Here is a 13,527-nt window from a genome sequence, read left to right as displayed (position 1 = left end):
TAATTGGAGCTTGGCATCGAATTGGTAAACTTTGTAACATTTTTTAATAGGACTTAGCTTGTAAGTAGTAAAGCCTTGCCACTGTTTAATAATTAATTACAAAAGGACGTTATTCCAACAAATACTAATACGTACGTATTGTTTAAAAGTACATGTCTCTAATATAAGGTAAGACTCGTACAAGACATGTAAAACATACCCATATTAGCCATGTATAAGTAGCACAATCTCCCAAGCCAGTGAAACGAATCCTACACCACAAGGTGAGAACTACTAATCTACATGCGTACATAACACAGCCACAACGTTAGCAAGACTAAAGATCATTGATAATTTATTATTTCATACTTGTACATATATTAGCCCATTTAATTTTTTTTCTCTTATAGTGCTATTTTCTTATGGAGGGACATATTTATACAAAGGAATCTCATGGTGAGAATAGGTAGAAGATAATGGAGCACTTTCATATTCAATTTCTTTAGGTTGGGGGGTTCCATGCTTCTCTTCTATATTCACTCCCAAAGCTTTCATATTGCCAGTCACACATATGGTTGTGATTATAAGTATTACCGCAACACTTTGAAGCTTCATTTCGTAACACCTTTCAATTTCTGTTAAGAAAATTAAACATAATTAATTAAATATCTTGACGTATCTCTATCCTTCTAAAATATCAATGCACTATAATCTCTACAAAATATTGTTATTTATTTATTGATAGTTTAGTTGATCAAAGTGTGAGAGATAGTATAAAAGACGTTAAAAAGAAATTTGTCAACATCATCAATCTTAATTATTACCTCTATTCCGAAATACGTTAAACTAAACATCAATTGAAGTAGTAATGAAAAATAAATAAAAACGATCTAAATAATCTCACCTTAGCAAATTAACGAGTATATATAAATGAAACAAGATGATTCTCCTAAAGTTGATTAATTAAAGCAACAAAAAACTTACAGATCAAAAATTGAAGATGAGTCTTGATCACATGTGTTAAACAATCCAAGAGTTTAACCATTATATAGATAATACAGCTTGTTAAAGATTGATGAGGAAATTAGATATTAATGGAGTTACCACAAATGAGGCAAGATTAAGTGCGTTATCAATTAATCTTCTTGATTTGAAACGAATTAAATGATTAGGGGTAAATTTTTGCGGTGATTATAATAACAAAGTCAAATTACTCCACTTATAAATCGAAAAAAACAAATCGAATTTAGTGAAAAATGATTACTACTTAAGGAAAATATAGGTTGTTAATGGAAAATTGATAACCCTAGGTCTAGGCAAATTGCTTCAACTCTCAAGTCATTTCAACACGTCGAAATGCTCAAAAAAGTTGCTATATTAGAGTCATAATTTACTAGTAGCTTCAATTTTTTTTAAGGCAAAAGCTAATGAGCGCCCTCTGGGCGTTTACATAAGAGAATTAAAGTATAAATATTAGAGTAAAATTAACATTAATTACACCGAACGACGAGTGATTTTGTCATGAATTTCTAACTTAATACCATTTCAACCAATATAATTTATCTTTATCTAACGCCCCGGGCGCTCGTTAGCAAGATCGTTCTTTTAATATACTATTTTCATTTTTTGTAAGTAAAGGTAAGGGGATAATGTTGTCGCCCACCATCTTGCTAAGTTAGTGCATTATGGAGTTGAACAATTGTGGATCAATCATTGTCCAACGGAAACTTCTCCCTATACTCTCGGACCATTTGTCTCTTAAATAGAATATAATGCACTAGCTCAACGTGTTATATATATATATATATATATATATATATATATATATATATATATATATATATATATAGAGGGTCGATTGAGAATTTTCTTAGAGAAGGATTTTTTGTGTATAATTTTTGTACTGAATGTGCATATTTTTTTAACTAAATGTACAAAAAAAAAATGTGAGTCAAATTTGATGTGCATAATTTTTTAACAGTGCATAATTTTCGTTTTTCCCGAAAACAAAAAAAATTTAGCAGTTTGAAATACAATTATGCACATTCAATATAAAAAAAATGCACATATAGTAAAAAAATATATACACATGTTCCTTCTCATCCTTCTCATTTTAAGATCCTTCTCATTAGATCTCAACCCTATATATATATACTCCTTCCACCAGACCACCACAAACAATATAGATTGAAAAAAAAAATTCTAAACTTTGTAAATTAAACCATGTGATTCCCAAAAAAAAAAAAAAAAAAAAAAAAAAAAGTGACTATTGCGATCAAGTAAAATTTAACAATATGGTCAACGACATTTTTTATTAATTTTATTTTAACAGTTTTAAGTAAACTAAAGCATTCAGGTGGATCAAAGTGAGGGAATCCTTCATTCATCTTTGAAATGATCATATGAACATTAGTCCAGTTTACACCAGCCTTTTGTCATACATTTCAATGCCAGTTACGGGTTTCGCCATTTTACATACACTATGTACAAAATTTACAATTACCAGATGAACTGGATTTAGGATAAGTCAGAACCCAAGACAAAAACCAACACTACAAGGTTCACCTTCAGCATATGAGCTTTGTATTGAAGATTCGGTACTTTCTACTTCCCCAGACATCATTTTTGTCAGCATAAAGATAAGCTGGATTTAGGACAAATCAGAACCAGAAACAAAAACAACACTACAAGGTTCACCTTCAGCATACGAGCTTTGTATCAAAGATTCGGTACTTCCTACTTCCCCAGACATCGTTTTTGTCAACATAATATGATTTGATACAGCAAAGAACCCATGGAGGATTTCTGGGAGCATTCTCTATTACACCACCACTATCAACTTCAGCAACTCCAAGCAACGTATTCCACTTCCGAATCAATGCATCCATTGGCGGGTTACCTTCAAAAAATACTTCCTGCCATTCAAAAACAACAAAATAAGCATACTTCAAACTCTTGACTGTCAGTATTTAAGAATGCAAGTATCTAAATGCTGCGATGTCTGCCTCTTTCTCAACGAAGGAACGAGTCACATGTCTCTCTCAAAGGAGCTACGTAGTGAAATTTGGTAAACCACCAAATAATGAAGTTCCTTGCTTCAGCTTAATGATAAATCACAAGACTGGCTTGTACTTCCTCTATCATAAATGAAGTCCTGTATAAAGGTTGTTTGGTTCAGCCAAAGATATCAGGTAGGGTATCAGTTATCAACTCCATGGGTATTACCTTTATTACTTTTAGTCTGAACTTTAAGGGCAAAAATGATCATTAATAATCTCGCAAATTGATGGTGCTTTTTAAAATTGTTTTTATAAAAATACTTTGGGTAGCTATGATTGTGGTGGTTTAATTTCAGCAGGGATTTAGGTTATTGTGGGTGTTACAGTGGTGGACGAATAGTCTATTTTTCTTTTTCTTTTCTTTTTTCACTGTTACAATTTTGGCAATTTGGTGGTAATGTTAGCGCTTTTGTTGGCGGACTGACGGAGGTTGCAGGGAAAGTTGTGTTGGATCTGTGAAGTAATTTAGGTGGGCACTGGACTACTGGGTAGACTGAGGCTATGGTAGACGAAGGCAGGCATGGAAATCAGAGTAACATTTAATTTTAATGGCTGATTTCAGGAGTAAAGATTCCTTACACCCAGGGGGTGAGGGGGGTGAGGGGGATTTGGAGGGTGGGTCCCCTAAGTACTGAGCCAAACATCAAAAATTGGTTTGGATGATTTCAAAACCATACCTGATACGAAAATCAATTGAACCAAACACCTCCACAATGATGTCCAGAATTCAATAGTTTATTATTTAGATTTCACACAATGCCAATATTTAAATTAAGTGATGAAGGAAAGAACTCATACCCCATCTTCAGCAAATAAATAGGCATGAATTCTTCCAGTTGGGTCCTCTAAAGTAAGCCGGATCCGGTAGGTTCCATCTGGAGAGCGAAAGTCCTGAATAGTCCATGGAAGTGCTGCTACAACCCGAACAATACATTTATATTTTCCTGTCACCTAAATGAATGAAGCACAACAAATTATTATACTATCACACATGCAGAATCTTCTAAAGCATTTTAGTATGACAAATTGACAAGATAGTAAAGCCAAGCGCTTTCATGGTTTGAAAATTCAATAAACGAGGGGGGTGAAAAGATTAGGGGTAGAGAATTGTTCCTTCAGTGCTAGAAACAGGAAAACAATCTGACAAGTATTTGACATGCATGCAAAATAGGATGATATCAAGGCCTGCTTTGATTAGCCTCAATCCCAAATCATATACTGCTATAAATATATACTTAGTATAACACTTCCTAACTTAAGGCATACAAATAATCAGTTTGAAAGTACAAGTGAGAAAATGAAAGATAATTGCTAGTTATAACGTGGAAGAAAGACAAGATCTGTTATTGTGGCAATATGCCACTTTTTTTTTTTATTCAATCTGCCAAATTTTAAGATTGAAAGTAAAAAGCTATAACCTTACCCATTGTCATCAACTCATCATCGTCTTAGACTTAGAGATAATTTCCAATGGCTCTACACTAAATTAATTTCTGGATATTGGAAATCACTGCTAATTTCCCAACTGTCAAGAACCCACACACTAATTTTAATGACAGGATACTCTATTTCTCCTCTTGCTCGTCATGCTAACCGTACATTACCATTTCAATTCTCTGTCATATAATAATCACCTGCTAAATTGTTTAAAAATGGGTGTGATAAGACTCAAATGGCCGAAGCCCACCAGCACCACCGGTCCAAACGTACACTAGGAGGCACAAACTGCAGCAATGCAAAAGCAACTAAGGAGTGCAGCTAGTTGTAGGGGAATGAGGGCAAGGGTCATTAATGTTGCACTAAGTGAAGAAGCAACAACCACCACCTAAATTCTAATAGCTTGATTCTTTTGTCAGTAGAAGACAAATAGTCTTTAAGAGGGAATCACTTTTGTAGTACGCATTGTAATGTATAAGAAAAAAAAAGGAGGGGGGTAGGGGAGGTAGATGTTATGCTTTTGGAAAATTGAGTAATATGTATTGAGATTAGTAACCTCAAGTTACCCACGAGAGTGACAACCTAAAGCTATCAATTTATTATTTCTAATCCTTTTGTTCAACCAGTCAATCATCAAGCTTTAAATCTAATTTCTGTCCAGTTAGTTACACTTGTTGGCACAAATTTCAGTCTTTATGAATGAGATACTTAGAACAACAAACGTTTTACTTGTAAGCAAATTAGTACATAGTAAAAGATACCACTGACTATGAAGCACAGATATCCCATTTCCTAGTGTTTCCCATACCGGAAATGGATGGGTACAAATACAGCCAAAATATGTACTCAAATGTCTTGACTAACAATGTGAAAGGCTAGGAGAATTGGGTACGGAACGAGTGTACAGGGGAGACATCTTGGCATGGTTAGACAACTTTATTATTACCCCCCCCCCCTCACTAATCATGAGGGTCACTTCACCTTTTACCCCCTCTAAAAAATACTAGCCAGGCAACCACAAGAAAGTGCATCGGGCCTGAAACTCCTCTCCTTTATCCATAAAAAACTAATCAAATTTGACGTTTGTTATTTAAGAAATTAACATGTCCTATATATGATTTGGAACAAAGATTCTAGACTTTTACAGGAATATAAAGGTCAAAGGCATAAAGATTTTGGTTGCCTAAGTGATGCAAAGTCCACTGGCACATTCACAAGTGACGTTATATGTTAGTGAGAGAGGAACACAAACTAAAAGAGGAATCAGAATTTACATTGGACTAATACTCTGTATAGCATTTCATAGCTATAAAATTCTAGTATACTAGCCCCAAAACTATAGAAGTAGAAAAGAGAAGGCAAGCCGGAATTAATATTTCACATAAAAAGCACCTCAACCTTATCCAAGAGATCAAAACTGGGAAGGAAAAGAGGGTAAGGAATAGAAAACGGCCATATTCAAATTCAATGAATACGCTTCTCCTTCCCCTCTTAACACGGAAAAGAAAATAAAGAAATTAGAATCTGCTATTATGCCAGATAAGTTTGCAATAAAAGCGTACATATTATGATCTTAAAACAGGGAAAGAAGAAGTGGGGTAGGACAAATAGTACCTGTGGATACGTCATAACGTCCATTAGGGTGACAAGAGGTACACCTTCAACTTTATCATCAACTTCTGATTATCATTCCCACAGAAGATGTAAATAACAGTTATTCATCAAGATCTTTACACATATACTAACACAATAAAGATAAGAGAGAACAATTTGACACCTGTAATGCGACACGGCCAAGGAAAGCTAGTAAATGGCATCTGGTCCAATTTAGAGGATAACCTCTTTTCAAAATTCCTAATGAAACATATGTACAACCTTTTGATGTTAATAACAATCACACAGACCATGCAATAATGCAGATTACTAAGAGATACTGCCACAAATCTCAGATACATTATATTTACCAAATCAAAGTGAACCATGCACCAAAAGAAAGAAAGCATGTGTATTACCAACCTTTGCCTCTCTAATATAACAAGGTGTTCATTTGGTAAGAAACGGACTTTTGTTGATGAGGTTAGTACACCACACCACAAACCTTCATGTACTTTAAACATTAGGTTGATAAATTTTATCCATCTACCAGCACTAACTGAAGATATATTGAGCTTGACATTTTTTTGATCAACAGAAACTCTCAATATAGTTCCAATAGTCGGAAATTTACACAAGGCTTCCCTGGCCAAAGGCTGAGGTTCCAATTGCAGTGGAAGTGGATTTTCCTTTTCTGTGTGTAGCCTGCACATGTTCCAAGAAGTAGATTTGGTATCTCAATCAACAAAGCATATGCCTAAGACAAACTATGCAGCCTACCCTGCTTATTTAATTTTTAAAACCAATGAAAAAAAGAAGGTTAATGTATTCAATAGAGCTTCTGAAGAAGCAAAAGTATAACGCTTCCAGTTAATATTAGAGGTTCTCATTTAAAGTTGTTGAAATATGAGTGGGTCTTCTAAAGATCCATGATTTGATCCCCGGCTAAATTTTAAGGAGTTTATGACTTATGCACACTTACTCAGATAGAAGTTGAGGTGGGGGAGCATCACTTCCATCCCAAACAAACAGCATCCACTCCTCTTGATCAACTTGAGACACATGCAAAACCTATCCTCCCCTCCCCAAAAAAAACACCGCACACAAATAAAACAAAGAGGAATTTATCAGTTATTAATGGTTCTTTTACATTCACATACACATAAAATCAGAATCATACTAAGATTCAATACAGTAAATGAGCAAAGGATATGAATTTTTGCTAAACTTGGTTACTGATTACATGTTCACACTTCACAGCACACATGCCAAAATCTTTGAGTAAATACAACCACCACTCCTGAGCCTGGGGTCAGTACCCACTTTAAAGAAGAATATCACCAACTGTCAGTAATATGTGCAACTCAAACAAACATAAAACCCTAGGAAAAAAAGAGCATAACATTGTGTATAAGTAATGAAAATTGTTAATTTTCTTGGTTGTCTTGCAAGAACAAAATTGGAAAATTGAAAAGTTTTCAAATTTTATATTGACTGATTTGATTAATCAAATATTGATATGTAGAATCGTCTAAAGAAACACAATCATACGTCAGTCTGTAACTGTCGATATCAAACCCTTGACACACTATAACCAATTACACCAAAATATAGTGTTACCTGTAAAAGAACAATAGAAACCAGAGACCCATGGTGTTCATCAGTGTTACAATTTCATTTACTTTAAGACTGATTTCATTTACTTTTACTAAATTTTCATTTACTTTTGAGAAATGAAACTGGAAACTATTCCCTCCGTCCCCGATTGATAGTCACTTTTTGCCATTTTTGTGACTCAAAATGTTAGTCACATTTGTTTTTTTCAAGTACTATTAATGTTATTTTTTACCAAAATTCTCTAACATTTGCAAAAATATTTGTGCAAATTTAACTTTCCCATGTAAATTTTACTTTTTCATGTACTTTAATTACTTTCTCTCTCTACTTTTTTGCATACCCAATGTAAATTAACTTTTTCAATGTACTTTCTTTAATTCTCCTTAATTTCCGTGATTTTTCTTCAAAAGTGACTATCTATCAATCGGGGACGGAGGGAGTACTTTATAAAATTAATATATTACAAAAAATGTCATTAATGACATGGGAAGCATGTGAACCATCCGATTAACATGATCTAAGGGCCTATATTAATTCCTAGTTCTTATTTTAGCCTTGGTTCTCATTGTGTGTGTGTGTGTGTGTGTGAATTCATACTTATATGAGAATTGATCTAAAATTTAGAACATGTGAGTAAAAAATTAGAACATACGAGTTAAAATTTAGAAGATGTGACTCAAATTAAAATTTTGAACATATGAGTAATAATTTAGAACATTTGTATGAGTATGTGAGCAGTATGTTTAGAACGTCTAATTTAAGAATTAGAACAAGTGATTAAAAATTTATAAAATCTGCTTTATGAAATTTTTAACATATGAGTAAAATTTAGAACATCCGATTGAAGATTATGAACATGTGAATAAAAATTTAGAACAAACTGATATATAATATAGAAACTGTGAGTAAATAATTTAGAACATATAAGTAAAAAAATAGAACATACGCTTTAAAATCTGGAACATATAATTAAAAATCTTAGAACACACGTTTTAAAATTTAGAACATATAAGTTAAAATTTTGGAACAAGTTATTTAAAATTTATGATATCAAACTTAACTAATTTATGGTTTAGAACATGTGAGTGCTAAATTAGAACATTTGATTTAATTTAGAACACCTAAGGAAAAGTTTAGAACATCATATTTAAAATTTAGAACATACGAGTAAAAATTTAGAACATAAAGAGTGTTCTCACATAAGAAAAATTCTCACATAAGAAAAATTCTCACGAGAGCCTCCCCCTATATATATCACTATGGTTTCCCCAGCTACCAAGTTCTTACCACTCACAAGCCTCCAAATAATTTTTGTTTTCATTCAAACTTAAATGATGCATCTTTATAAATTCAATTGTCTTACCCAAATTTCCTCATCACCAAGGTCAATGAAACAAAATATCAAGAATTTAGGAGGCAACAACACCTTAACAGTTACCTTGCAAACCAGATCATAACATTGCCCATCCTTGATTTGCCTCAACAACACAGATTCTTCTGATACTGCAGCATTCATAAAAAGGTTTAATATTGTGGAAAAACCAGTAGTACTAACTTATGGAAAGGAACCACCAGGTAAAGATTATCACTAAGCTTTCATATTCAGTAGATCAAATGAAAGAAACTGACTGAGGACAATCATAACCATGACAAAAGTAGTAGGTTCCATAGGTTTGCATAACTAAATGTTAAAAAACAGAAGATTACATGAATCAAATAAAAAATTAAATGAATCACCTAATCACCAAGACTCAAATGAGATGAGATGGCTAGGAGAAGAGCTAACTGAAAATGGCATCAGCCTAGTAACCACAGTAAGTGCTTACCATTTACAAACATCGTAATATAGAGAGAGAGAGAGAGAGGAAAAAAAAAAAAAAAACCAATCAGGAAGTTCTCTTGTGAATAGCCAGAGTTATCCTGATTTCTTTGGTTGAAAATGACATCTTGTAAGAATAGTTTTGTGTCATACTTCTTCAATTTTTTTTTTCCAATTGCAGCATTTGCTTTGGGCACAAGATTTAAGAAAGGAAATAAAAGGTGGGCGATCACAAGAATGCCTATGTGACTACAAACAAAAGAGAGAAAAAGCAGGGTAATAGTTATTATCAAACGTCTAAAAGAGTATAATGGGTATTTAGTGTGTGAAGACATGCTAATAGTTAATGCAAGCACACCATAAATGGGAATGGTGCAATTAATAAGCAACTTCCAAAAAAGAAAAATGGTACAATTAAAAAAACAGAGGAAGTATTATATTATTACATATTCATTTGACTTAGAAGATCTAAAAAAGGAGCAAAATAGTGGCAATTAGTTGTGTTTTAGTAATAGGAAAACATGGCCAAGGAAGATGTATATCAAAAGAGATAAAGGAAGCGAACAAAAAAGGTAATAGATTATTGTATTATACACTAACTTATACGAGGACAAATTACATTGAGAAATGGGAAAGAAATCCTAATAAAAGCATCCATCATGGAAGCCTTGACTTGATCACATAAACAAATTGAAATCATTAACAATAACAATTACTCTTCCATTTATCTTAAGAAAAATACATTTACATAATAAATCTCTAGCAAGAAATTATTTGGCACTGTAATAAACAGTCTGGTCAACTCTTACATACAAGGGGGTCAGTTTCTTATGTCATTTCAAAAAATCGGTTTGAGAGCAGATAGCAGAGCTAAATATCTAAGAGAACAACAATAAAAGTGCAACATTCAACCAAAAAGTGGTCTATCGGTACTAAACAGTAGCTAGATTGCCAAAACGGTACCTGAATCAAGCTGGAAATTGTCTACCCATTTTCTCAATCCATCCACAAACATTGTGTCTTGGTTTCTTGGCCAAAACATAGATGAGATTTGATAGGGATTATAGTTTTCACCATGTTTCCCTTCATAGAGCGCAAATGAAGAGAATTTTTTGTTGAAAAGGGCATAGGTTTCCTTATTATGAGTTTTCATCTGCAGAAATATGCCATAGCATCATTTAGGGCATCAACAACTAAAGAAAACAATCTTCCTTACTATGAGTTTTCATCTGCAGAAATATGCATAGCATCATTTAGGGCATCAACAACTAAAGAAATCAGCCAAAACACAGTAAAAGAAACTGAAAACGAAAAGACAAAACGAGATATAAGGAAAAACAGGAAAAGAAATTTTGAAAAATACCAAGTTCAACTGGGAAAATCAATTTACAACTCACTTGGTATTTCTTAATTAATTGGGTTGCTATTGAGGCATAAGCTTCATCTAACAAATAAAGCTAAGACAAGGAAGATAAAGGATGAAGCTCTTCATCAACAAGAAGATAAGAATAAAAAACAAATTTTTTAAGATTATACAGTTCCAAAATATATTTAAACAAAAATATGACAATATAAATTGAGCTTCCTGTCACCACCTTGATTAATACATATAGTGACAAAATATTTCTTATGTCCAGTCAAATTGAAGTAAAACAAGATCTTTCCACCTTTACAAGGTCAAAAAAATGTACATTAATGGGAAGGGGAAAAAAAAGAAAAGAAAGAAAGAAAGAAAAGAGAAAGTCAATTCCTAAGAACACATTGTAAATCTGACCAAATTTTTCTTCATCACAATAAGGGTTAATATAGTCACCAGAAAACGAAATCAGTAAGAAATAGAAGCTCCATGGAGAAAGAGTCTGCAAGTTGAGGTACCAAAACATGGGAAAGTTGGATGATATCTCCCGATGCCTTAACCTGAGGAAGCTTCTCTTGAGTTTCAGCAAAGATATTAACTAAAAGTCCACGGACATTATGTGACTCATCCACAATTCTCAATGAACAAAACCAATCTGTTAAAAAACAAGAGTATATATGCAATCACATTCTGGAAAATAATAATTACATGCTAACGCAGAAAGTAGCAAATTCTTATAAACATGCGAGTGGTGATGTAGAAAAATTGAACATATATTTTCATAAAAGCTAGGCTCAGAGTAACCTATACTCGGATTTTATCATCAACCTACTACCAGCTCATAGTTGAGGGCAGCCGTAAGTCCGGCCTTTTACTCCTCATTGCCAACTTTTTCAAGCAAATCATGTTAATCGGCAAAGTTAATTCACACTGAAAACAGCACATATAAATAAAAATAAATAAATAAATAAAAGAAACTTGAGGGGGTAACAGGGGAGATAATAAATAGTAGTACAAACATTAACCATTATCATCCAGACCTTAGACATAGGAATAGGATATCAAGAGCCCCAGCAAAGCAGCAACAAGTGCAACCATGGATGCTCTTGTTGCTAGTGCTAAGAGGTATGCAGCCTTATCCAATACACCATCGATAGCTTAGTAAAAGACTAGTTCTGAAATACTATACAAGAATTTCATAAGAGCATCGATAAGTTGACCCTTATATAGTTATATGTTTAGTAATGCCAACATTGTTAAATGCTTGTCAAGCATCAAAAGCGTTGTTCGCCCAAAATCTACGTCAAAGGAAAACAGATACCAAGTAACATATATGAACTATATGTTCAAAGTTCTTTAAAAACGTCTTCTTCCAGGACCAAGATATGCATCCTAATTCTAGATTTGATCCTCATAGGAAGACAAATATTGTACTATAACCACAGCTAACAGAAACTTTTACCTTCAAAATCAGCCTAGCATCAACATCACATGATATACAATACAGCCCTATAGCAGCAACACCACCACCAACATCTAAACCCAATCTTATTGTAAAGTGGGATTTGTTACTCAAATCTGGCTACTAGTGTCAAACACAATGTCCAAATGTTGGACCCGGCCAAATATGAAACATTTAAATCATTTACATGTTTTTGACTCCAAAATAAAGTGCATTTTCCAAGGCACGAGATTGATCATAATACTACCACTTCACATAAACATCCCCTCCTCCCTCCAAAAAAAGTGAATTAACCAAGGCAGCATCAACAACAAAAGTGATACATAATGTGGTCACTAGCAACAACACCAACAGTTCACTGCCAAAAACCAATACCAATCCTATTGTACAATGTACATAGTTATTCAAATTCAGCTACCAGTATCAAACACGGGTACATGTCCGAATGTCGGATTTGACCATTATACAAAGCTTTAGCATGTTTAAAGGTCCCAAATGAAGACCATGTCCAAATGTACAACATTAGTTGGTAACAATAACTTCACATAAATTCATCCTCCCAAAATAAAATGTCAAACTACCGTATCAAAATGCTAGCCAAAAATTCAAAAATTTTAAAAACCCAACATAAAAAATTGCAGAAAATCTGGCTCAGGAAAACCTATACTCAGACTTAATCATCAATCTACTACCAAACCCTTTTCAGGGGGCAGCCGTAAGTCCGTCCTTTTATTCATCATAGCCAGAATAAATCATTTGGGTAACTTCAAAATGCAAGTAAAGCAAAAACCAACCAAAAAAATTTAATCTTTCTACCAAAAATTCAATGTATATGAAGAAAGGAAGATACCTGTTCCTCTACTTCGAGTAGGAGTTCCATACTCAGCAATAATGCCGATTAGGTTAACTTTCTGATTCAAAGCAGTCATGGCGTCAGCCAATCTGAGAAATCTGTAGTCATCTCTGTTCCTCATTTTTAGGGTTTTAAGGAAGAAAATGTACTCTACTGTAGGGGTTTTAAGGAAGAAACTGTAAGAAAGTTGAGAAGTGATTAGGGTTTATTGGAGAGTTTAATAAGGCCACCGTGTGATTTGATCTTATCTTATCTTATCTGAACTTATTTTTTTCTAATTTGATCTGAACTAAAATTATTTTTTCTGATCTGAACTTATCTTTTCTGATTTAATGTGATCTAAACTTATTT

At 33.3% G+C, this 13,527-nt stretch overlaps 1 protein-coding gene and 1 long non-coding RNA gene across 4 annotated transcripts; both read right to left on the bottom strand.

Annotated features, from left to right (window-relative positions):
• Nucleotides 1-25: 25 nt before the first annotated feature.
• On the bottom strand, nt 26-1,106 carry LOC110734014. The gene is made up of 2 exons (XR_002513741.1): nt 964-1,106; nt 26-614 (listed from the first exon to the last, which is right to left on the bottom strand). It is a non-coding gene; the product is annotated as an uncharacterized LOC110734014 (long non-coding RNA).
• A 1,224-nt stretch (nt 1,107-2,330) lies between these two features.
• LOC110734012 (protection of telomeres protein 1b-like) lies at nt 2,331-13,457 on the bottom strand. Of its 3 annotated transcripts, XM_021914067.1 has the most exons (10): nt 13,174-13,455; nt 11,380-11,516; nt 10,468-10,657; nt 9,124-9,188; nt 7,051-7,139; nt 6,492-6,773; nt 6,253-6,329; nt 6,090-6,154; nt 3,837-3,989; nt 2,331-2,894 (listed from the first exon to the last, which is right to left on the bottom strand). In XM_021914067.1, the coding sequence occupies exons 1-10, from the start codon at nt 13,295-13,297 to the stop codon at nt 2,679-2,681; spliced, it is 1,398 nt and encodes a 465-aa protein (XP_021769759.1). In that variant the 5' UTR covers nt 13,298-13,455; the 3' UTR covers nt 2,331-2,678. The 3 variants fall into 3 exon arrangements, with proteins under 3 accessions (XP_021769759.1, XP_021769758.1, XP_021769760.1); XM_021914066.1 differs by having other exon boundaries at nt 6,253-6,773; nt 13,174-13,457; XM_021914068.1 differs by lacking the exon at nt 13,174-13,455 and having other exon boundaries at nt 6,253-6,773; nt 11,318-11,493.
• Between the last annotated feature and the right edge of the window lie 70 nt (nt 13,458-13,527).

Source organism: Chenopodium quinoa, unplaced genomic scaffold (assembly GCF_001683475.1).
Source record: "Chenopodium quinoa cultivar QQ74 unplaced genomic scaffold, ASM168347v1, whole genome shotgun sequence".
Lineage (NCBI taxonomy): Eukaryota > Viridiplantae > Streptophyta > Magnoliopsida > Caryophyllales > Amaranthaceae > Chenopodium > Chenopodium quinoa.
The sequence above is the reverse complement of the archived record's forward strand: the minus strand, read 5'-3'. Positions and strand labels throughout refer to the sequence as shown.